General features: G+C 33.5%; 12 protein-coding genes across 12 annotated transcripts in view; 4 read left to right on the plus strand and 8 right to left on the minus strand.

Moving 5' to 3' along the window:
- Positions 1-279: 279 nt before the first annotated feature.
- On the minus strand, positions 280-1,357 carry NAEGRDRAFT_68675 (uncharacterized protein; the record flags this gene model as incomplete). Its single annotated transcript, XM_002676052.1, has 2 exons — positions 280-1,115; positions 1,180-1,357. The coding sequence occupies 2 exons, from the start codon at positions 1,355-1,357 to the stop codon at positions 280-282; spliced, it is 1,014 nt and encodes a 337-aa protein (XP_002676098.1).
- Positions 1,358-2,127: 770 nt separating this feature from the next.
- On the plus strand, positions 2,128-3,117 carry NAEGRDRAFT_68676 (uncharacterized protein; the record flags this gene model as incomplete). The annotated part of the gene is made up of 1 exon (XM_002675963.1): positions 2,128-3,117. One exon carries the CDS (start codon positions 2,128-2,130, stop codon positions 3,115-3,117), a length of 990 nt encoding a protein of 329 aa, XP_002676009.1.
- A 517-nt stretch (positions 3,118-3,634) lies between these two features.
- On the plus strand, positions 3,635-6,358 carry NAEGRDRAFT_68677 (uncharacterized protein; the record flags this gene model as incomplete). The annotated part of the gene is made up of 1 exon (XM_002675964.1): positions 3,635-6,358. The coding sequence occupies one exon, from the start codon at positions 3,635-3,637 to the stop codon at positions 6,356-6,358; it is 2,724 nt and encodes a 907-aa protein (XP_002676010.1).
- A 174-nt stretch (positions 6,359-6,532) lies between these two features.
- Positions 6,533-7,822, plus strand: NAEGRDRAFT_68678 (uncharacterized protein; the record flags this gene model as incomplete). Its single annotated transcript, XM_002675965.1, has 2 exons — positions 6,533-7,177; positions 7,223-7,822. 2 exons carry the CDS (start codon positions 6,533-6,535, stop codon positions 7,820-7,822), a joined length of 1,245 nt encoding a protein of 414 aa, XP_002676011.1.
- A 35-nt stretch (positions 7,823-7,857) lies between these two features.
- Positions 7,858-8,580, minus strand: NAEGRDRAFT_44614 (uncharacterized protein; the record flags this gene model as incomplete). The annotated part of the gene is made up of 2 exons (XM_002676053.1): positions 7,858-8,418; positions 8,491-8,580. 2 exons carry the CDS (start codon positions 8,578-8,580, stop codon positions 7,858-7,860), a joined length of 651 nt encoding a protein of 216 aa, XP_002676099.1.
- A 70-nt stretch (positions 8,581-8,650) lies between these two features.
- On the minus strand, positions 8,651-9,437 carry NAEGRDRAFT_82641 (SGNH hydrolase). Its single transcript, XM_002676054.1, has one exon. The coding sequence runs from the start codon at positions 9,422-9,424 to the stop codon at positions 8,825-8,827; it is 600 nt and encodes a 199-aa protein (XP_002676100.1). The 5' UTR covers positions 9,425-9,437; the 3' UTR covers positions 8,651-8,824.
- A 230-nt stretch (positions 9,438-9,667) lies between these two features.
- Positions 9,668-10,330, minus strand: NAEGRDRAFT_68681 (uncharacterized protein; the record flags this gene model as incomplete). Its single annotated transcript, XM_002676055.1, has 1 exon — positions 9,668-10,330. The coding sequence occupies one exon, from the start codon at positions 10,328-10,330 to the stop codon at positions 9,668-9,670; it is 663 nt and encodes a 220-aa protein (XP_002676101.1).
- Positions 10,331-11,144: 814 nt separating this feature from the next.
- Positions 11,145-12,199, minus strand: NAEGRDRAFT_34339 (uncharacterized protein; the record flags this gene model as incomplete). Its single annotated transcript, XM_002676056.1, has 5 exons — positions 11,145-11,544; positions 11,595-11,734; positions 11,774-11,791; positions 11,831-12,076; positions 12,122-12,199. Coding segments are annotated over 5 exons (882 nt in total), but the record flags the coding sequence as incomplete, so codon positions are not given.
- Positions 12,200-12,542: 343 nt separating this feature from the next.
- On the minus strand, positions 12,543-14,719 carry NAEGRDRAFT_80087 (uncharacterized protein; the record flags this gene model as incomplete). Its single annotated transcript, XM_002676057.1, has 1 exon — positions 12,543-14,719. One exon carries the CDS (start codon positions 14,717-14,719, stop codon positions 12,569-12,571), a length of 2,151 nt encoding a protein of 716 aa, XP_002676103.1. The 3' UTR covers positions 12,543-12,568.
- Positions 14,720-14,855: 136 nt separating this feature from the next.
- On the minus strand, positions 14,856-19,961 carry NAEGRDRAFT_68684 (uncharacterized protein; the record flags this gene model as incomplete). The annotated part of the gene is made up of 3 exons (XM_002676058.1): positions 14,856-16,779; positions 18,757-19,459; positions 19,499-19,961. 3 exons carry the CDS (start codon positions 19,959-19,961, stop codon positions 14,856-14,858), a joined length of 3,090 nt encoding a protein of 1,029 aa, XP_002676104.1.
- Positions 19,962-20,797: 836 nt separating this feature from the next.
- NAEGRDRAFT_58315 (eukaryotic translation initiation factor 2-alpha kinase) lies at positions 20,798-23,278 on the plus strand (the record flags this gene model as incomplete). Its single annotated transcript, XM_002675966.1, has 1 exon — positions 20,798-23,278. One exon carries the CDS (start codon positions 20,798-20,800, stop codon positions 23,276-23,278), a length of 2,481 nt encoding a protein of 826 aa, XP_002676012.1.
- Positions 23,279-23,311: 33 nt separating this feature from the next.
- The window catches only part of NAEGRDRAFT_68686 (uncharacterized protein), a gene marked incomplete at both ends in the record, with an annotated part of 1,070 nt that continues 699 nt past the window's right edge, over positions 23,312-23,682 (minus strand). Inside the window, one exon of the mRNA XM_002676059.1 lies at positions 23,312-23,643. Within this exon, the coding sequence (XP_002676105.1) occupies positions 23,312-23,643 (332 nt within the window). The remainder of the gene's footprint in view (positions 23,644-23,682) is intronic.

Below are 23,682 nucleotides of genomic sequence, written 5' to 3' on the forward strand. Positions count from 1 at the left end.
ATTCAGACAAAAAGCTTGTGAGTCAGGATCAAGACAAGATAACAAGCACAAACATTGTTTCTCCAACATTAAATGAAAAAATTGAAGAAAGTCATGATACTGAGTTAGTTCAAGCTAAACAGGATGAAAGTCAAGCTCCAATAGAATCTACTTATGATATTCAGAACAGTAGACAAGAAAATCCTAACTCACAAGATTCAGCTATTTCCAACACCAATATGCAACAAGAATTGAGTGGTGTAGCGTTTGAAAATGAAAATATTGATAAGATAGAATAAATTATTTTTTGCTTGTTATTATAATTTTACATAATCTTGCCAAGAGTGCTGTAAGTTGAAGAGGTGTATCAACACCATCACTTATCCTTAAATGACAATCACCAATCTCTTTGATAAATTGTAATTGAGCATATTCAGGCATTTGGACAGCTCCACTTCTAACAACTTTGGAAAGAGTAGAAATTACATCTTGAGAACTGTATCCCTCACCCATTAATTTAGTAAGCTCTTTTTGAGAACTCATTAAATCACCTTGAATACATGATCCAATAATTGTTTGAATAGCAACTGGATGAGGTTGATCACAAACTTTGAAAACATTAGTGGCATTTACAATTCCAAAACCTTGATAGGTAGCTTGTAAACTATTAATTGCATTTCTCATGTCACCGTCTGAAGTATAGAGAATTGATTCCAAACCATCCTCTGTTTTTTGGACATGTTCTAATTCACAAATAACAATTAATCTGGTCAAGAGTTCAGCATCTGTCAGCCTCTTATATCTGACGAGAGCACATCTTGATTGAATTGGTTCAATAATTTTAGAGCTATCATTGCAAGCAAGAGCAAATCTAGTTGTTGAAGAATAAATTTCCATAATACGTCTCATAGCTTGTTGAGCAGCTGATGTCATTGAATCAGCTTCATCCAAAATAACTATTTTGTGTCTATTTGGTGGAAGATTAACTTTCTTTTGAGCAAATTGTTTAATTTTGTTTCTCACAACATCAAGTGTTCTTTCATCAGAAGCGTTCAATTCTAAAACAGCTTCTTTATATACTTCCTTTCCCAATAATGATCTAGCTAAACACATTATACTCGTTGTTTTACCAGTACCTATTATAAATCAATGGTGTGATCATCACAACTCCTATTTAATAAATTAAAATTAAAAACCTACCTGGTGGTCCAGACAAAATCAGATTCGGCATATTACCTTCCTCAGCAATAACTCTAAGTCTCATGACAGCCTCTTCGTTTCCGACAATATCATCCATATCAATGGGACGATATCTTTCAACCCAAGGTCTGTCCATTTCTGTTGGCACACCTGAAGAAGAAGAATTTGATGCAATCATTTTTTTTGAATTTAAAAAAGTGGAATATTTTTGGCGGCAAGTTTAAAAAAAATAAGATGCTTGCTTCCAACTTGATGAAAAGCCTGACGAAGGAGAAGGGCAATCTTTCCGATCATTCATCATCACACAAAGGACAGCATCATCAGCAAGATAGTCATCATGTTGATCATGATGGACCACTTCAATTTAAATTTCAAAATACAACAAATAATTGGGATGAATCTCCGAGTCTAAATAATAGTCTTCCTTCATCACCAATAATTAGATCTCCTGTAAAACCAAAAAGAAGTAGAGCAAATCAACAACATGACAATAATCAGCATTCGAGTAGTAGTGGCAATTTATTGGATAATTCACCTTTTCAAAATTTATCAGTTGTTCAAAACTTTTCATTTCCTGATTTCTTACATAGACAATCCATATTTTGGACAATATTAGTATTAACTTTAGGATATTTATTGGGTAGATGGGAGTTGTCATTATCTTGGTTTTTAGTTTTTACTATTGTAGTTTATTCACTTTCTTCTAGAATTGCTAGAGATTCTTCAAGAACAATTAACGATTTATTGCGAGTTAAAAAATTAAAAGAGTGGAAGCAGTGGAGAGAGAATCATCTTCCAAAGTATCTCACTTCGAATAATAGTGGGAAATTATTTACAAACACAACTGGAGACCAAACTGAAAACACAAAAAGAGATGCAACTCTTGCATGTGTAAATATTATAATGGATCAATTGTGGAGAGGATTCAATTCTGAATTTATTGTAAAAATGGCGAATGATTGGCTTAAAGAAAATCCAATAGCTTCCAACTTTGATATTCAAGTTTCATTTCTTGATATAGATAACGATAATCCCCCTTTCTTTACAATGATACACTGCTCAGAAAACACACCGAAGAAAACTGTAATTGATGGCTGTTTGGAATACCATGGAGAGTTATTACTCCAATGGTTTGTAAAATTGTTGATTCCTATCCAATTTTTATTGAAAGATGTTTCTGCCAAGGTTAAATCTAGAATTAGCATCGAATATTCTGACAATTTGGAGGAATTTGGAAGAACTATATCCAAGGTTGATTTTTGTTTTATGGAGTATCCTGAATTTAATGTATCAGTTCAAATGTTCAATTCTTTAGATTTAACTGGATCCATTCCATCTCTTCAAAATCAATTGAAGCTAGGGTTTGAAAAAGCTCTTTTGAACTTTGTCTATCCAAAATTTATTACCGTCTATCAATTTGGTGAAGGAAACTCTCCAGGATTAAATTTGGAAATTGATAAGATTGTTGTGGAAGGATTGGAGGATGAGATAAAGAGTAATTTATTTAACATTAATCAATTACTCAAAGCAATTAACAAATCATCAGGAGAAAGTAAGGAAAGTATCAAAACTGAAGTTTGTAACAATATTCTAACTCTCCTTTTCCAAGCAAGAGAACCAGGTAAAATTCCAATAGGAATGACAGAAACCATTAGAAATGGATTTCAAATTCTCAACATGTTGGCTTTTGAAGAAACTGAAAATGGTGAAGCCAATGAAAAGATTATGGAATTATTGTTAAAGACTGAAAACTTGATATTCATTGCTGATGTTGTTAGGAAATGTACTCTTGCCGATGAACTCGTAATGAACATATTATTCAAAGTTAAGAATACTTCACTTAAAAACCAAATCAATAAGAGGTTCCAAGAATTGGAATTGGCAGATATTCTTTTCCTAGTAGTTGGCAGAAATGATAGACCAAAATCCAACAATTAACATGTTAATTCACACAATATTAATTTTAAACATGGCGTGTATGGTACACTTCCAACTGTAATAACAATACTCGCTTATACGGTTTTTACTGCCCATAACGATTCCTCAACTTGACCGCGTTACCCATCACACATTGTTACAATATGTTTTTTGTGTTGGTTTTTTTTGCATCGTCTTTTGATTGGCCAGTTTGGGGCACGTCCATTTCACAAGGTGGTCACAAAAAACAAGCACGCAAAAAATAAAAACTGCTACATCATCTCTTACCGCGCTCTTCTCTGAGATTCAACAAATAAGAAACCTCTGTTGACGTCAACTTTTTGTGATAACAATTTTATTGTATAAAGGTTTGTCGGCCCTCGAGAAGAAATTTTGAATCGGAAGACATTGTAAATAATATCTACTATCAACATTAAATTATCATCATCATCAGCATATCACTGCTGCAATAAGAGTGATATCATAATCCTAGATTTCTACAGCAAGAGCATTTAGAACAATAACAACAATAATAATAATGGAGCAACAACCTCAAATGCCACCATCAGCAAATGGCATCAATCAGCAAGTCAAACCACACCCTTCTCAAACACAACATATATCCCCAAGTGTCAATGGAGGTGTGATGGATGGTTTACCACCGGGATCAGGTCAAGCTTTTGTTCAACCAGCACACCCTCACGTCCATTATCATCATGTTGATCCAAATATGCAAAGAAAACAAGTGATCCCTCCACAAGTAATAACCCAAACAGGAACACAAATGCCATCTTACTATTATCCACAACAACCATATTATGCTGTACCTGGACAACCATATGGTATGTCACCACAATCATTTCCATATGCACCTTATGGTTATCAATATCCATATGGTGCACAAACAGCATATCCACCATATCCACACCAAGGACACCAACCTCATACAGTTCCTCCTATCCCTAATCAACCTCAAGTTACACAAGTTGTTGCTAAACCTGCAACACCATCAACCACTCCTAAACAGAAAAAAAAGAAATCTAAACCTGTTAACCAATCTAATGCTATTTTCCCTAGTCAATCTAAATCGATATGTCCAACTGATTCATTCAATGTTGGAAGAAAGAATGAAATTCTCTATTTGGTGGAGGGGTTTACAATGGATAGAGTTTTACAAAATATTAATGTGCATATCCAATCAGGAAATGAGGTCACTATATCAGAAAAGCAAGTTTTGAAAATAGATATTTCATCCCTGGAAGGAAAGGCCCTCAAAATTCAAATTTATATTTGTCAGCTCAATGTGGACAAAATTCAAGACACAACAATACCATTACATTTATTTATGGAATATCCAGTCAATAGTGAAGAATTAGAATTCCAAGATTTATCGTTTACTTACCAACCAAATCTCTCCAACGCAAGATCTCTCTATTTTTTGAGATTTGTCCTTTTGGAAACTGTGGATAAGGTTGATAAGGTTGTAAATTTCTGTGACAGCTGTAATTTTATGATAGTATCTCCAAGTAACAAGAAGAAGAAGAGTACTTCTTCACAACCAACACCTACAATTCAGCACAATACTACTATACCGCCTGCTACTTCGACAACACCAACACTTCCTTCTCTCCCTCAAAATAATGTTTCATCCTTAACAAAACCCCCATCTAAGGGAGGTGAGGCCCCAACTGTAGAATTCTTGAAGCGATTAATTTCCACAGCGCCTAAAAAAGAACATTTGAGCCATTGGAATAATTTCATGGTTACTCTTGATCAATTGAATGTGTATGATGGAAACTTTTTAAAGAAAGCTGAGGACATTTCTGACAGCATCAAGAGGGGAGGAAGATTCTCTGTATATCCTTGCATTGAGCAATGCTGCCCTTCTTTTGGACCAATCAGAGGAGGAATACAAGTTAGCATTAACGTGAAAGATTTAGATGTTTATGATGAAGATGATTTATCAATTTTTATTGATGATATCAAGATTTCAAAGAAGGATATCACTTCTATACGACCAACTAAAATAGAATTTTATTTACCTGCACTGAAAGGATCACGTATTCCAGGCCAAGTAGATGTTTCTATTTCTGTAGATAATGGATTTGAATGCTATTCTCATGTATTGTACAATTCTTTTGAATACGTCCTTGATGAGGAATTTGAAAAGAGGAAGGGTACTATTCCTATGAAGGAAAGATCAGCTACTGGTCTTGTACAAGTTGTTACTATCAAGCCAATCAATGGTACAGCAGAAACTAATGAAGAAGAATACGGAGATATCAACGAAAAAATGGATATCTATAATGGAGAATCTTGTCAATACAGTTCATGTATCCACTTTGAACGTGGATATTTGGATAGCTCAAAGTTAGATCCAAAACAAAGGTTCATGTGGGTTCTTCGCAGAGCTGATTCTGAGAGTCTCTATGGTTCTCAAGTTGCTAATGAAGATCACGCAGGTGTAATATTGAGAGGTGAAGCGATACTTAACAAGACAAAGATGGCAGACATTTTGGAAATGTGTTTTGAAATTGATAGAAGAATATCAAGTGAAAAGCTTGGAGTTGCAATGAGTTTGCAACTTTTTGATAGAGAGACAAAGAAATACCTGTATACATCTAAGGCACTTCACATTCTTACCAGACCACCAAAGCCAGTCCAATACAGCAGTTTCAATGAAGACGAACGTGTTCTTCAACTTTTAGATAAGATCAAAACAAGAAAGAGAAGACGTGGCAGAAATGCTATTGCCTTTGATCCTAACTTGAACTCCCTAGGCCAGCCAATGACACATGCACTCTGCCTTTCAGATAATGAAGTTGAAATTCAAAAATCATTCCAACAATTCCATTTGGAAGTGAATGACCAATTTTCCAGAAGTCCTTTCCACTTGGCTTTTGCTGCAGGAAATTTGAATGCTGTAAAATTCTTTATGGAAAAGATTGCAGTCTCTCCTCACATTTATTTATTCCAGAGAGATTGTTATAATCAAACACCTTTCCATCTTGCGTTCAAGTTTTACAGGACTAAATTCCTGGTTGAGTGTTGCGCATTCCTTAAAGAAAAACTTGATAAGTCAACAAATAGGAATGAAAATTCTCAAAATGTTGATATCTCTCCAACTGTCCAACAGAAACAAGATAAAAAGAGAAAAACACCTTCATCATCCAATGAAACAACCAAACGAACCAAAGTTGAAGTCATCAGTTCCTCTGACGATGAGGAAGAAACCAGTCTCCACCTGCAAGATGATGAATAAATCTTTAATTGTTTTTTGAATAAACTAGTATTGATTCACATAAACATATTATTGTAGTAAAGAGTTCAAATATTTAGTGGAAAAAAATTGCGCCAACTCTCATTTTCGTTCCCAAAAAAATTGATTTCTTTTTGCTTGCGTTTTGTTGAAGAGGAAAAGAATTTTTCTTCGGAGATGATCAATCAACCAAACGCTATTGAAAATTTAATGGTAATTCGAAAGGATGATGATGACGCCAGTCTCCTGTACAATAACAATAAGGAAAATAATTTATTTCATTCATCAAAGAATAGAGAAATATTACCCACTACGAGTACGAGTACTTTTAATTCAACAACAAATTCAATAATTGTGAAGCGAAGTGATGAAGCGTGCAATGTTGTGAGTAAGAACGGAGAGGAAAGAATTCCACTCTCTGAATTAAATGTAAATACACTGAAGAGATTAAATAGTACTATCGAGTCTTCAAGTCAATTGCCTTTGGAAAAGAAGAAGAAATGTCAGCATGTTAAAGATGATATAGATTCTACAAGAAGAAAGGCCGAATCGATATGTGGTACTTCCTCTTCTTCAATAGAGATTACTAAATTATCGGAATTTAGTTTCCTATTGGAAAGAGAGAAAAAGCAAAATAATGTTTATTATTTCAACTCGAATGACAATACCCAAAACTCAATTCTCACAACCATGTACGAGAGTATCGTTCATAGCATGTGTGAATTTCACCAAAATTGTAAATACATACATTTGAGATATTGTACAGAACAAAACTCTGATATTTGTAGATATTGTTACACAAACGAACATGTTTTTAGTATGGTATGTAGTAGTTTTAATTGTTTTGAAATTAATTTCGAATTGTAGAGCTATATGTTTGCGAGAAGACTTTGTTTTAGTTGTAGCTCATCCTCGAAAATTGCCCAGACTGTAACCAAAGTTAAGGGCGAGAATCAAACAAAACAATTTTTTAAATTAATGGCCTCCTCCTTATATAGAATTGCACTCAAAGTAGCAGATCTATGTTTTCCTCTTCCAACTCAAAATACCTTTTCGAAATACATCTCAAAAGAAAGTTATGCTGCAACAGCACTTCCAAATATGGAACTACAAATTCTTAATTTATTTAATTATGATCATTTACTTGCAACAACTCCTGTGAGTTTTTTGTCTGTATTGATGAATGGTTCAATGTGTTGCGATGATGCATTGACAAATATGTTATTCAGAATGAAAATAGAGGAAAGAGTTATTGAGCTCTTTACAAAGTTTGAATTTCTTACAAAACTGGAAGCATTTAATATCCCACCTTCAAAATTATGTTGTGGCGCATTGTCTCTCGCAAGAAAGGAGCTCGACTTACCTTCTTGGTCGGAACCCTTACAACAATTAACGACCTATCAATTGAGTGATTTTGAAGATGTCATTTCCTTCTTTTCCAAATATTCAAACACCTCCAATAATTAAAACAAATCATTCTAATATTTTACAATTGAATTTATTTAGAAAAGAATGTAACGCAACAAAATTAAGAAAATCAAGATACCAAGAATGATAAGTGGTATCTTGTACTTTTTCCATAAAGTTAATTTGGCCAGTTCTGTTGCACCAGTTTTGAACTTTTTAGCTCCATCCAGTATTTCATTACTCATATTACTCATTTGATTTAATTCTTCTCCTCTTCCAATAACATCCGAAAGATTCTTCTTAATAATTTGGTGTACATCATTTAATTCATCTTTAAGAGTTTGAATATTTCTCTTTGTACGAGAATCAGTATAGATTCTTCTTGTTTTTTGAATAAAGGTATCAAATTTCATAAAGGCATATGGTCTTTCCACTTTGTGCACTTCAGAACTATAAAGTTGTTCAAATTCCTTCTTTAATTCTTCCAAGAAATTGTAAGCCATTTGTGAACTGTACGATTTTTCACAAAGAGTCATATATATTACACCCATACTTGTTAAACTATGGAAAACCATTGAACCACTATCAATACTAATCTTTTCATTTGAATTTGATCCAAAAAGTGATAACTGTTCCATAATTTTTTTACGTTGATTCTTGTATTGTTCAAAAGCATCAGGTTGATTCTTCTTATTTGCATTATTAGCACCACTTGGATTTACTTTTACATTAATTTCATCATCACCTTCCTTTTCATCAATAGATTCAGCCAACGGAAGTGAATCAGAAATACGAGCAATATAGGTAAGCTTGAGCATCTCTAGAGTTTCGGATTTGTATTAAACAGAAAAAAAGTCCTCCGTATAATGATGAGGTATTTTTTTTAATAGATTTTGTGATGACGTCGTTTGTTTTTTCTACCGCTCATCATCTTCGTCATCACCCGATATTTAATTTTAATTCGTAGGATGATGATGAAAAGGAGTTCAACGTATGCGGTGAGTCATCACATGATTTCAACAGAGTTCATTTATCTGTATATTTCAAAGAAGATTGGGAGAGTTAAAGTAAATGAGGATTTTGTTGAAGTTTTTCGAATAGAATGTCTGCAATTCGATCATAACCATCTGGAGTGAAATGAATTGGATCATCCCAATATTTGGATTGTTCCTCTTCTGTGCATTTACAAAAATTCAATTCTTCCATTAAATCAATGAACAATAGTTTCGGATTTTTAGATTTTTCAACAAATTCTCTAAGGGCATTGTTGATTTTTGATTTCTTATTGAGATATTCAGATTTTACATCAAATGCACTTGATGGAATGGAGCAAGCTACCACGAATCTGAAATGATTATATTGTAAACATCTTTCATACATTTCAATCAAGTTTCCAATAGTATCATCCGATTCACAAGATATTAAATCATTTGTTCCTGCAATGATAATGACACCGTCAAAGGATTCAGGTGGATAATAATTGAATATTTGATCAAGACGAATTTTCATCCTATCAGTCCTTTCACCACTCAATCCGAAAGGTTCAACATGATATGGAATATTCTTTAAATTTGAAAGTAATTTAGAAAGTCTAGTTGAGTATGGATGAAATTTGAGACCATTACAGTAGAAACCTGCAGTGATTGAAGCTCCAAGTGCCATGATATTGATGGGTTCCATTTCTTGCATTTTTATTTAAATTGTGTTAGAATCATTACAAAGTTTTATCCAGTTCCAAAACATTTGATTTTTATCAATTCCACATCAAGATTTTAACTTTATTGCTGGTTTGGGTTATTGTTATGAATTTAATAATGGTATGTCTACATTCGCATTCGTTAGGAGTTGCATTATATTAAATATTTAATAAATTATTTAAAAACCCATGACAAACCCACCTTCTGGTTAATCTTTGGACTTTTTATATTCAAAAGGAATAATCCAATCCTGTATATCATAATCACCTTGCTTCCAAATTCCTCTTTTAACAAAAGTAAATCCACATTCTTCATCCTCAATATCATATAGAACTTTCTGCTTTCCATCTTTTTTCAAATCGGGAACCACAAAGTAATAATAAGGTTGCTCATTGATAACGTAAGACACGCCACAATTACAAAAGTAAAGCTTATGCTGTCTATTATTGACATAAATTTTTCTTTCTGCAAATACATGCTTGTCAACTTGAGTGACAGCATGCTTTGGACAGTCGATTGGTCTCACAATTTCAAAGTATTCCTCAAAGTAAACATCCGTATCTTCCTCATCCTCCTCTTCTTCTTCCAGCAATACTTTCGGTAACATTATTCTATCCAGTCTTTCCCCTAAGAAAAACAATCTGTTTTCTTCATCAGTCAATTTGCATTCCAAGATTCTTGTCATGATTCCTTTAAGTTGTGTGAACATATTTTGAAATGATTTCTTAATGCCATTTAACTCTTGAGGAGAGAGATTAACATCATCAGAACGAGCGTCCTTTTTCGATAATTTCATAACCTTTACCTTAGTATTCACCAATTTTGAAAGACATCTCTTGTAATCGTATTGGGCCAGAATTTTCTTGACCATATATTTTGGAACAATATCATATTCAATAATGTCTCTAATCAATATGTGAGCACATGTATGAGGTGAATGAATCAATTCGTGATGATATTTATCCAGAACAGCAAAGGTACGGGAGTTTTAGTGGACAGGTTAGCAGCATTCTTATTCTTCATGTATAACACCGATTCACGAGAAGATGATAGTAGTTTGTATTTTTTAAAATATGCCAGGTTTTGAGATAATGGTGGGCTTAGAATTTAACGAAAATGGTTTGCCTGTTGTTTGCCTTCTTGATGTGTTTTGAAGCACTACAATTTCCTTTTTGCTTAATTTTATCTCAAAACGCGGCATTAATAAGCTTGTTCAAATGAACTTGTCGGGCTATAAAGGATAATAAATACTATGAGATGTGTTTACTGTGTGAGGTGAGGTTAATTCTATTTACATGACTATAATTGTGCGTGCCTAGGATGATGAAGTTTTAATTCTTAGTTTTCTTTTTTGATGAGGATTGTTGGTCTTTAGTGGATGGCTTTTTCCTCTTTTTTGGATCGTTCTCTCCTTGTACTGCTTGTTGTTGGGAGGAACTTTGTTGAGGTGGAATTGAGGATTGTTGCTGCGGAGGGACTGTAGGTTGATGCTGGTGTGAATGATGATGTGTTCGTTGGTGTGTATTGTTTGGATTATTTGGAGGAATTGGTTGCTGAGCATTAATGGGAGCCTGATTTTGAACTGGACGATCTGCATGAATGGTTTGATCAGGATAATTGTATTGTCTTTTTTCAAAACAGCTATTCCAATAATTATTTTTCATTTTCTTTTTAAAATATACTTACTAGGAATAATTCTTATTCTGTTCAAAGAGTCGATGTTTAAGGGCTTCAGATGCTGTTATTCTTTTTGATGGATCATAACACAATAGTTGTTTCAATAAATCCATCTCTGGTGAGTCAGGTGGTAGCTCTGTATGATTTTCCAAATTTGGTGTATATTTTGGTATAGTTCCAATCATTTGATAAAAATCCAAATCCTTAATTGTTGGCCAGTCTGCCTCTGTTGGAGTTCCAAGAACTGAAAATATTTTCTCCAATTGATCTCTTTGAAATTGTTCCTTATTGTTCTCTCTGCCTTCAAATATTGGTTTGGTAGTAATGAGCTCATTAAAAATACATCCCAAACTCCAAATATCCACAGCTGGAGTGTAATGCTTAGCTCCAAGTAATAATTCAGGAGCTCTAATACATAGAATATTAATATTAATATCGAGTATCACATGAACACATACCTATACCAAATGGTGACAACAGGTCCATCATCTGCCAATTTCCTGAGTGGATCTTTAAATACACGAGCCAATCCAAAGTCAGCAATTTTTATAACACCTCTGTCATTACCTTCATCATGTATCAATATGTTTGCAGGTTTCTTTTCAAAATAAGTGTAAACTTCATTAATATAACTTACCAAATCTCTGTGTATCACCTAATTGAGATTAATAGAATATTCCACATTCTAACTTACCCATGCTTTGTGTAAATAATCCAATCCACATAGCATTTGATACAATATTGACCTCACAACTCCTTTATCCAATTTAGGGTGTAGTCGTTTGTTATTCATATCCGTAATTTGTTTCTTATGATAATGCAATAATTTCTCCAAATCCAATTTACAATAAGGTGTTACCATGTAGAACAACCCATCAGATTTATCCAAAACAATATCTTTAACTTTTAGAATGTTGGGATGATCCAATTCCTTCAATAACTATAAAATTTAATCCAAATTGCCAACAACTGTTTTAACACTTACATTGATTTCTCTACAGATCGAGAAGGGAATACCTTCACTCTCTCTTGCCAATTTTAATTTGAATGATTTGATGGCCACTCTGTGACTTGTTGGAATTTCTTTTATATTTGATTAGTAACGAGATCCGATCGGAAATACCTACCTCTGGCCAATTTTACAATCTAACCCCATCATTAATATATTAAACATTTAACTGATTTTACGTACACCATCTGTTAGCAAAAATTATTACAACAATAACATCGGAACACTCTACTTACAAGCTCCTTCACCGATTCTATATCACAATAAAATTATCAATTTAATTATCAAAACACATACTTTCCAACCAACTCATAACGTTGATCCAATGTTTTATACTTTTTAAATGTTTTGTCTTTCAACCGACTTGTCATTTTTTTTTGATTAAATGTAACGGAAATTTTGTTGTTTTGACAAAATTGGTTTTTAATATTTGACAACAACCTTTTGTTGGTTGGCTGGGTTGATTGAATCCTTTTGCTGTTTCATTTGTTCGGATTTGAAAGTTGTCTTTAAGGTCTTCTTCATTTCTCTCTTTTGTTGTTTTAATTCTTTCATCTTTTGCTTTCTTTCCTTCTTTTCTTCTTTGGTTTCTCCCTTCTTTCTTGCTTCACCAAGGTTTTGAACTTCTTCAAAATCATCTTCATCAATTTCTTCTTCATTAAGGTCAACCTGTTGTTTACCAACAACGCCAATTGGCATACCTGACTTTTCTGAGAGAACAATCTTTTTCTTTCTTCCAGGTCTGTCATCAATAATTGAAGGATGGTTATAAATGTTCGAATAGCTTGTTAAAATAGTTTCACAATCCCATCTATTATCTTTTTCAGGTATCGTTATTACTTCAGTTTCACCCTTTGATTCGTCCTTTTCTTGTCTATCGAGTTGTCTAAGAGCCATCTTTAATCGTTCTTCCTTTGGCAATTCATTCAATTTTTCTAAATCTTCTCTACGATAAACCTTCATATCTGATGGGAGATTAGCTTCAATTTCTCTTAATTCTTCATCTGTTATTTCATTACTTCTCTTGAATTCACCAGCTCCAAACTTTCTTCTTTGTTCTGTAAAGAAATCTTCCAATAAATCATTCATCTTCTTTGGATCGTATTCAGTTCCTTCCCTAAGTTTTTGATTATCATCGTCGAGTTCACCAATTTGATCGTCAGAATAAGCATTCTTATAGAATGATTCAAAATCTTGATCGAATTGTTTTCTATTTTCTGATACAGTATATGCATGATCTTCTTTGTCATCCTCTTCTTCTTCGTCACCTTCCTCATCTACATCTTCCCAATCTCCACCATCTTCGCCATCATCATCTTCCCAGTCTTCATCATCGTCATCTCCTTCTTCATCCACAAAAGTAACCTTCTTTTGTGAAGTTGTTTTTGATGATTTTGTTGTGGCAGGTGTAGCTTTCGATTTTGTTGTTGGTGCTGATGGTTTTGTGGCAACAGCAGTTTTACCTCCCTTCTTCTTTTTAGCTTCCTCTTCCTCAATTAATAATAATTCCTCACGTGGTAAGAACTTCTTTAATAAATCCAATGGAAGTTCTGCATCGTTATCAAATTGATAAACTTTAGCTCCATCCACATCCTCATACATATCATCATCTTCTTCGGCTTGTTCCTTCAAATCTTGAACAAGTTCTCCAAAGAAATCATCATAATCATCACCATACTTTTCCAAAGGATCATCCTTTTTACCTTCTGTTTCATCCTCTTCTGGTTTATCTTCTTCTTCCAACAATGTTTCAATTTCTCTATCAAGTTTACCAGAACCATACTTATCTAAACCGTAGGCTTTAAAATCGGTTTTCAATTTAAATGGTTCATCCATAGCTTTCTTCTTTTGTTCCTCTTCTTCTTCAAGATCAATTTCTTCAGCATCTGCACCTTTACGAGAAATAAGTTCTTCCAATGTTGGTTTTTGTTTTTCTGATGATTTTGTTGTTGTTGTTTGAGATGTTACTACAGGTTTAGTTGGCTTCTTAACTGGTTCTTCCTCTTCCCCATCATCATCTTCATAATCCTCATCATCATCAACATCTTCATAGTCTCCGTCATCGTCTTCATCAGAAAAAACAGGTTCTTCTGCTTGACTTTCAGAATAAAGAAGTGTGGATGGTTGTAACGAATTTTGGCCAAAAGCACTCATATAAGTACCACCACCAATATTTCGGATATGTTTTGAATAATCGTAGCCATCATCAGGGAAGAGAAAACCAACAGTTTTACGTTGCTTTTCCTTTTTCATGTCTTCGGTTTCTTCATCACCAATTTCATCTTCATCTTCGTCGTCATAGTCACCATCTTCATCATCTTCGTCATCTTCATCATTCATATCAATCATTTGTTGAAGACCGTACATAACTTTTGGTTCCTCTTCATCTTCTTCCTCCTCTTCAATAGCATCTCCAAGTGTTTGTTTAATTTGTTCATATGTTTCCTTTGCTTTTTCACTTTGTTCTTCCAAGTTAGTTGGTACCCAGACTGTGGTTTTACCATCGTTACCTCCTTGGAACAATCTGAAGGTGATACTATTCTTCTTGTCGATCTTTTTAGACTTTGGTGGCATTTTTTTGAAGTTCAATTTTTAAATGTAAAATTAACTCACATAAGAGAATTGACTATTGCATTTCTCAATTATTAAACAAAAAGAAAATGTTTAAAGTATTATTATTAATAAACAAATAAATAAGAGATTGGTTTTTTTACTTTTCTTCTGTCATGACAGTTTCATCTTGCTTGGAATCTTCAGAGGATGATTGTTGGTTCTTTTCCTTATTGAGATTTGGTCGTCTGAATCTTGATGATTTAGATTGATTGGCTGATTCCTCTTCCCTATCATTCGATTCCTCTTCATCAGTTTTAACTTTCTTATTTGGCCTTTCAATATCTGTACTCGATGGTGTAACAGCTTGATTATCTTCGGAATTTTCGTTTTCATCATTCTTAAATTCGTCAATTGAACGTTTTCCTGTGAATTTTTCATCTTCTTGAGAACTTGATTGAGCAGGAGTAGTATTTACATTAGAAGTGGTAGCAGTAGGATTTACAGTTGTTGATTCAGAGGTAGAAGGTGAGGCTGAGGATGAAGCAACAGGTGGAGTTACAACAGGTTTGATTTGAAGTAAGAGTTGTGCACGAAGACTTTCCTTCACCTTTTCAGCAGCACTCTTCTTTTCTTCATCCTTTTTACGAAGCTCTTCCTTCTTTCGTTCCTCTTCTTTCTTACGAGCCTCTTCTTCTCTCTTTCGTTCTTCCTCCTTCTTTCGTTCTTCTTCCCTTCTTGTGGCTTCCTCCTTCTTTCGTTCTTCCTCCTTTTTACGCTCCTCTTCTTTCTTTCTTTCTTCTTCCTTCTTTCGTTCTTCTTCTTTCTTTCTTTCTTCCTCTTTCTTTTTTTCTTCTTCATCATCTTGTTTTATGGATTCTTCCTTAGGTGGTTCATCTCTAGTGCTTGGAGAAACACTTTGCTCACCAACAGATTCAGTATTCTTAAGTTTTTCTTCCAATGCCGATTTTTCATTCTTTAATGTTTCAATCTTGGCCTTTTGATTACGAAGAATATCCATCATCTTGTCTTTCTTTTCCAATAATTGAGTCTTTTCCTTTTCTAGCTCTGAATGTTCGGATGACAATTTTGAAAATTTAGACTCTGACTCAGAGTTCTTAGTTTCCAAAGAATTAATCTTTGTCTTGAAAGTGGAAATTTGAATGTTGAGATTTTGAATATCAATCTTAAGCTGTTTAACCTTTTGAACTTCTGTATTGTACAACTCTTCCTTTTCTTTGACAGATTCTTCAAGAGATGACTTTTCTTTCACCAATCTATCATGAACCTCTGGGTCAATTTGCTTGAATTTTTCAACCAAGTGTTGAGCCTTATTTTGATACTTGATAACATCTTCTCTAAGAGTAGATATTTCCTCTTCCCTCATTTCCTTTTCCTTCCTAAGTTCAATGATAGTTTGATTCATTGGAGCCATTTGCTTTCTAACATCAGTGAGATCTTCTCTTGTTTGATTCAACATTCTGTTGAGTTGATCATTTTGCTGTCTTAATGAAATATTACTTTCCTTAAAGACTTGGACTTGCTCTTGAAGATCGGCAATTTGTTGTCCAGTACGATCTTGCTCTTTGGTATGATTTTGGGCCTTTTCTCTTTCAGTTGATAGCTCTGCTTGGGCATTTGCAAGTTCCTTATAGGCATGCTCTAACTTTTGTTTAGTATTTTTGAGCTCTTGTTCTGAAATAGCGAGTTTAGATCTTAACATTTCCTTCTCCCTTCTTATGAAAGAAATTGTTTCTTGGAGGCCTAGTACTTCTTGTGCATTCTCGTGAGAAACATTGTCAGATGAAGATGGAATTGTATTATCTTGCACCTTCTTGAGTTGAATATTTAAAGTTTCAACTCTAGAGAAGGAAATTTCCAATTGTCTTTCTAAGTCCTTAACTCTTTGCTCAATTTCGTCTTTTTGTTTGATCAAATCTTCGTTTTGAGTTGTGAGAAGTCCAACTTTTCTCTCTGTTTCAGTTTCTTGATTTTTAACTGTGTGGTTAGCAGTTTCGAGTGATGCTTGAAGATTTTTAATCTCCTCTTTCTTCTCTTTCAATACTTCGACAGTGGCAGCATGTCTCATGAGTTCTTGTTCATAATTTTCTTGGGAATCTTTCCAGAGTTGAGTGTGTCTTCTCAAATCTTCTTTCAAAACTTCGATTCTCTTTTCATAAGTTTCAGCATTAGTCTTATTTTCGTGACCAGTATTTTCGAGAAGTTGCTTTTCCTTCTTATTTTGTTCAATAGATTCATTAAGATCGTGCTTCAACTTTTCAATATCATCTTCTCTTTGTTTGAGAGTATGTCTAAGTGAGTCGATTTCTTGCTTGAGATTGGAAATTTCTGATATAAGAGTTTGAGCCTTGGATTCAGTTGAATGCTTGAATTTGTCATAAGTTTCTGTCATCTCCTTCAGAGATTGTTCGTTGCTTTCAGCAAGTTCCTTCATTGTTTGAACTTTGGATTTTTCGTTTTCAAGAGAATCCTTGAGATACTCGTTTTCGTTTTGAAGCTTTGTGAATTGTAATTGAAGCTCAGAAATATCTGTAGAGGCAGTTTCAACGGTAGATAAACCTATCATCTTCTTTTCCAAAATCTTGTTTAATCTATCTTCAGCTGCATTCAACTTTTGTTGAAGATTAGTACACTTTTCCATTTCGAATTCATAATTAGTTCTCAATCTAGTGACTTCATCCTTCAGCTTTTGTAATTCAGAAATCTTCTTTTCTAACTTTTCATTGCTTTCTTGCTCTTGCAATTCAAGTTGAACTCTGAGTTCTTTAGAAAGTACTCTTTCATCATCAAGAGTATGTTTAAGTTGGCTAATTTCTGATTTAGCTGATTCAAGCTCTTGTTGAGTTCTCTTTCTATCATTGTCGTCCTTTTGCTCAAGACCTACTTGGATCTTTTGTAAACTAGAATAGAATTCATCGCTTCTTTGCAGTTGTACTTTCAATCCTTCAATTTCAGAATTCAATCTCTCGGTTCTTTGCTCGTGATATAATTTTTCAGATCTAAGTTGGATAATTTCTCTTTCCAAGTTTCTTATTTGATCATCCTTTGCTTCATACAAAACTCTTTGCTTATCCATACTATTTTGAAGTGAAGAAATTGTTTTTGTCAGAGAATCATTAATATCTCTAACTCTATTCAACTCTTTCATACTATAATCCCTTTCCATAGAAGTGCTTTGATTACTTTCCTTTAAAAATTCAACTTCAGAAGTTAAACGAGCAACACTAGAGTGGAGAGTTGTGATCTTATCATTCTTGAAAGCAATTTCATCTTGGAGAGCCTTCTTCTCTCTAGCAACTTCTTGTTGAAGCTCTCTAAAGTCTTTCAAGTTCATGAATTCTCTGTTTACATCTTGTGAAGCATTGGAAGATTTTTGGACAGGTTCTGGAGTTGAAGAGGATGTTGCACTCTTTTCTTCCAACAGTGATTTAAGAATATCTCTTTGTTTGATAAGAGCTTGAGTTTTTTCTTCTTGGCGTTTGCTTTCTCGTTTTAATTCCTCAACCTGTTTGAGAGCTTCAAGAATCTTTTCTTGGAAGTCTGCTGCCAATAGTTCTTGGGCATTCTTGGCTTCTTCTTCTTTTCTTGTGGCAAGATCTCTTATTGTGCCAAGGAGTTCTACATTTCTCTTTTGCAATTCATCAATATTATCAAAAGGTACTAATCTTTGAGTAATTACAGCATTAGCATCCATGTGAGAAGCAGATTCAACACTATAGTGATTTTCTCTCAATAAAGTTCTTACTTGTACAGATAAATCTTCAGTAACTTTTTGAGCAGTAGTGAGAGACTTTTTAAGTTTATCCCTTTCGTTTCTAATGTCTATTAATTCGTCCTTCATAGATTGACATGTTTGAATGAGTTCTTGCTTTTGTTTTGTTAAAATAGTATATGAAGATCTAAGTTGTTCGTATTCCTCTCTCTGAGCTTGCATTATTGGAGCCTTTTCTTCTAAATCCTTTAATATTCCAGAAAGCACTTCATTTAATCTCTTGTTTTCATTTCTGGACTTTAGTAATTCATCACTAGTTTTTACAAACTTGGTGTAAATATCACTAGGGCTAATACCTTGGTTAACTAGGGTTGATGCACGAAGTTGGGCATTTTGCTCCAAGTCGCGATTATGCTTGTTAATTTGTTCTTCCAATTGACGGATTTTATCCTTTGATTGTCTTAGTTCTTGAGATATTTCTTCTCTTTCAGTTTCAAAGGTTTGATCCATTCTTTGTTTAGAATCCTTAAGTGTGGAAAGTTGTTTTTCAAGCTCTTTGATTTTATCTTCCAAATCCTCATGTCTATTTTTGTATAAATCGGATAACCTCTTTTCATTAGAAAGTTCCTCTTTTAACCTATCAATTTCTTCAAGGTGATTATTCTTACACTCTCTAATCTCGGTTATCTTTTGTTGGTACTTTTGTTGATATTCCTTGTTTGATTGTTCCAAAGAATTCAATTTCTCAGTTAAACTAGTTATAGTTTCACTGTCTTTTGTTGCTTGTATTTGGAGGTCATTCAATTGAAGGATGTAATCCGATTTAAGCTTTGTATTTTGTTCTTGTTTTGATGAAAGCTCCGAGTTAAACCATTGATTTTGCTTTTCTAATGATTCCTTCTCTTGTTGTAGCTTCTCAATAGTAAACTTGAGAGGTAACAAAGATGAAGAAGTTTCTTGAAGCTTTTCCTCTAGTTCCTTTTTAGATTTAAAATGTTCAGTAATTTTTTGGTTAAGTGACTCGATATGTGCTGTATAGAATATACCAATCAATTAACTATTTAACATACAATTTAGATCATCAACTTCTTTAGTTTTCTTTTCTAATAGTGATGTTAATCTAGATTTTTCAATCTTTAGATCTTCATTCTGGGTATTAGCTTGGTCCAACTCCATCCTTTGCTCGTGCCACCTCTTTTCCGCATCTTTAATTTGTTTTGTAAGATGGTCCAATTGTTCCTGGTAACTTTTGTTTTCGCTCTTGAAATGTTCAATCCTTTCCTTGAGAAGCTGACTATCTTCAAGTTTAGAATTTTCTTGTTGCTCAAATTTGTTCATCAGAGACTCGTTGGCGAGTCTGATTGTTTTAATTTCCTCTCTACATTCCAAAAGTTCATCGTCCTTTTTAGAAATATATTCTTGGGCCTTTTTAATAATTTCAAGAGGATTATTGCCGATTTGCTCTAGCTCCTCAGCTGTGAGAAAAGAAAGTTTGGATACTTCATCAGCAAGCGAGCGATCAACTATCGACATTTTTTTAATGTGTTGTAAGATGATGAAGAATATTCTCATACAAGCATGGTACAAGTAATACAATCACATTGGATTGCCTATTATCATCAAATTGATTCTATCATTTTCATTATTGAAGACGAAGGAAGTATTCATAACTGCCAGGAGGTCAAAGTTTTGCAACAACAACAACAAGACGAAACAGTCATGCTGATGTTAAAAATAACAAGACAAACAAAAACAATCCGATTTTATTTAAAAAAATTTAGAAATAATTTTTCAATTTTTAATCAAATTTGGCTTTTCCGATATCATATTCCTTTCTCGTCCTCAATAAATTCAAGTCTTACCAGCAAGGAAAACTAGATTTTTCTTAAAAATCCAACCAAGAACCCAACTTTACTCAACAGTCATACTCGTTTGTTCATTTCAAGTTTATAATCTCTCCTGCAATTTGGTAGCAAAAACTCATTTTTGAAAAAAGCAGTTTACGCTCAAGCAAAACAACTATCATCAAGATTTAGCTTGAAAGCGTTCAAACAGCAAGCAAAACAATCATCTTCACCAAACAAACGGAAGAACCAGATTCCGCAACGCACCAAGTAGTAGATTATCAACCATTCTATTTGGACTGTATTATAGTAGTAATAATAGTAGTAGTGGTGATTAATCATTGTTTTTCAAGTCTGTCTTGCTTTTTGAAATAATTTAAAGAGAATATTGTTAGCAGAAGGAATTTAAATATTGGGGAATCTGTATATACAAGATAATTGTACAATTAATTGATGAATCATCATTAGCCTTTGTAAATCTTCCAAACAATTTGTTTGTAAATTAATAATTATTAATCAATCATCATGAAATCACAAAAAACCATTAGTATTCCCACTCCAACTCCAAAACGATCATCAAGAAATACCTCATCCGATGATGACGATGATGATGATTCGGATTCATTGACTTTTAGTAGAAATCGTAATTATGGACCAACATCATCCTCACTCAACTCTTCCCTTTTCAAAAACACCTTACTCAATAATAGAGAAGCCTATCAAAAACACAAATTACCTTCCCTTACCACCACAACAGCTCCCTCTCTTCCCAAAACACAACAAAAAACCACCAGATCTGCCTCAATAACAACCAACAATAGAAAACCATCTCCTTCCCTTCTTCAACCTCCTATTTCTTCGAGTTTGCTCACTCCAAACTTTCTAAGCAATACCAATAATTTAAAAGACAGCGAGAAGTTATTACTTGATTTTGTTCAAGTATATGAAAAACAACAATCTCTCAAAAGTGCAAGTAGTGCCTCTAATTCATCAGATAAATTGAGTGATGATGAAGATCCTTATTTAATTCTTTCTTCATCATTCAATCAAGGTGGATGGGAACACAGCTATTCAAAATTAGAAGAAGAAATATTAGAAAGTCCAACAATTACTGATCCAGGAAATTATAGTCAGAGCTTTCATTCAATTTCTGAAATTTCTAAAAACAAGCAAAATAAGAGAAATTGGTTCAGATTCATGAAAATGGAAGGTGATTCACTTGAAGATTGTTCTGATGATGAATCATCTGCTCCACAAGTTGACAAAAAGGAGATTCTTCTTTTATTCTTGCTTCAACATGCTGCCAATCAGTTAAATCCTGATATGGGATTCTTTGTATCATTATGTAAACATTTGACACATCTAGGATACTTTTCAAATAGAATGACAGACGAATCATTCATCAAAACTCTATGTAAAGATTTCATGGAAGATATTACAAACATTTTCCCAGTATCAGCACTTGAGGTAGAAGAAACTAATAGAGGCATAGTTAGATCAGAAAGTTATTCTTCCTATCTATCTGATATTCCTCATTCTCCAGGTGCAAATAGAGAGTTCTTTGGAGCTCTTGAAAGCTCACCAGTTATTGATTCCATGTTTTATAATGCAAAGAGATTAGAATCTGATTATCATCATTTTCAAAAACTTGGAAAGGAGAAACCATACTCTTCTGTAATTAAAGCCATCCATAAGATAGATGGAAGAGCCTATGCCATCAAGAAGGTTAAATTTCACTTTTCAAATACTTTTGAGCTGGAACATGTGTATTCATATGTTGTAAATGAGATCAAAAATCTTGCTAAATTAGATAACGAGAATATTATTAGATATAACTCTGCTTGGTTCGAACCTTATAGAGACAACTCTTTACCATCACCCAGTGAGAAGAATTTATCATGTTCTCATCCAGAATGTGGTTCTCCAATATGGAGTGATTCATATGTAAATAGTCTTAATATAGAAAATGACTTGAAAAATGAAAGTTTGGAATCCAAGGGTAAGAAGACGGATGTCGAGTTTGAGTTTACTCCAAAGAGAAAACCAGATATACCACCATCTCCTCCTCCTTCAATGTCCTACTTTGAATTTGCTCTCAAGAGAGGAAAAGAAACCTCAAAAAGAAAGAGTGAAAGTATTGATAGTACTACACGAGATATAACATCTAATGTAAAGTCAATGCTTCACGAAATGTTCAATGTGAATAATCACTTTGAAATGGTACTTTATATTGTTATGCAACTTTGTGAAGGAACAACTCTTGAGAATTGGCTATTGCAGTCAGAAAAGAAAAAGAATAGAAAGACCAACCTTATTGACATTTTGAAAATATTCAAAAGAATTGTCAAGGGAGTCTGTCACATTCACGAAAGAGGTCTTGTTCATAATAATTTGAAACCAAACAATATCTTTGTAGCTTCAAATCATAGAATCAAAATTGCTGACTTTGGTGTTGCCAAATACTTACAGGAATGCTTGCTTAACCACAAGAAATGTAAGAACAAAGAATCTTCACCAAATAGAAAGAGATCTCATACATTTAGCGAGCAAGGATCTCTTTATGCCAGTCCAGAACAAATCTTCAATCAAAAATTTGATCAAAAGGGAGATATTTATTCATTGGGAGTTATACTTTTTGAGTTGATATCTCCTCCATTTGTAACTACTACAGAGCGAGTTCATGTTCTTTCACAACTTAGAAAACGAGAAATATCAGAAGAAATGCTCAAATCTTTCCCAAGAGAAATTGAGATAATTAAGCAATGTTTAGACAAACCTAACAATAGGCCAACTGCTCCTGAACTCCTTCAGAAGGTAACAAGATTGATCAAAGCTTACAAGATTGAAGGTAGATTCTCCTCCTCGGGAGTATTTAAACACACAAATTCTAGCAGTAATTTGCACTTTCCTTCTTTTGATACCATACGAGAAAAGAACAAAATTATTGAAGAGCAACAACGACAAATTGAGTTACTGAAAGAACAATTAAGAAAACAACAACAATAATAATACAGGTCATTATTTTAATGGTAAACAAGTTTAATCTTTCTTTTCTTTTCTTTCAATAAATTCACAACACAAAATGAACTTTAAAATTCTGAGAACGAATACTAAAATTACAATAGCAATCCACAAACCAAGTGATGCCAAATATCCAACAATATACTTGGTTGGATAGTATTCACAATCTTTGTAACTGTAATTGAATCCATCAGCAGACTTTTCAATTTCAAACAAACCAACATTACCACCAAAATCACCTTGAATTGATTTAACTGTAAATTCTTGAGCTCCTTCCTTGTGTGTATATTTACAACCAAAGTGATCATGACCATTGAAAATATATTTTGGTTTGAGTTGAGTAAGGATAACTTGTGATGTCTTTGGAGTTAAAAAGTTTTGCTCAATTG

Source organism: Naegleria gruberi, assembly GCF_000004985.1.
Source record: "Naegleria gruberi genomic scaffold NAEGRscaffold_30, whole genome shotgun sequence".
Classification (NCBI taxonomy): domain Eukaryota; phylum Heterolobosea; class Eutetramitea; order Acrasida; family Naegleriidae; genus Naegleria; species Naegleria gruberi.

What these genes read in the sequence shown, in the direction of transcription:
- NAEGRDRAFT_82641 (XM_002676054.1), bottom strand. Translation starts at nt 9,424, where the DNA reads ATGGCACTTGGAGCTTCAATCACTGCAGGTTTCTACTGTAATGGTCTC.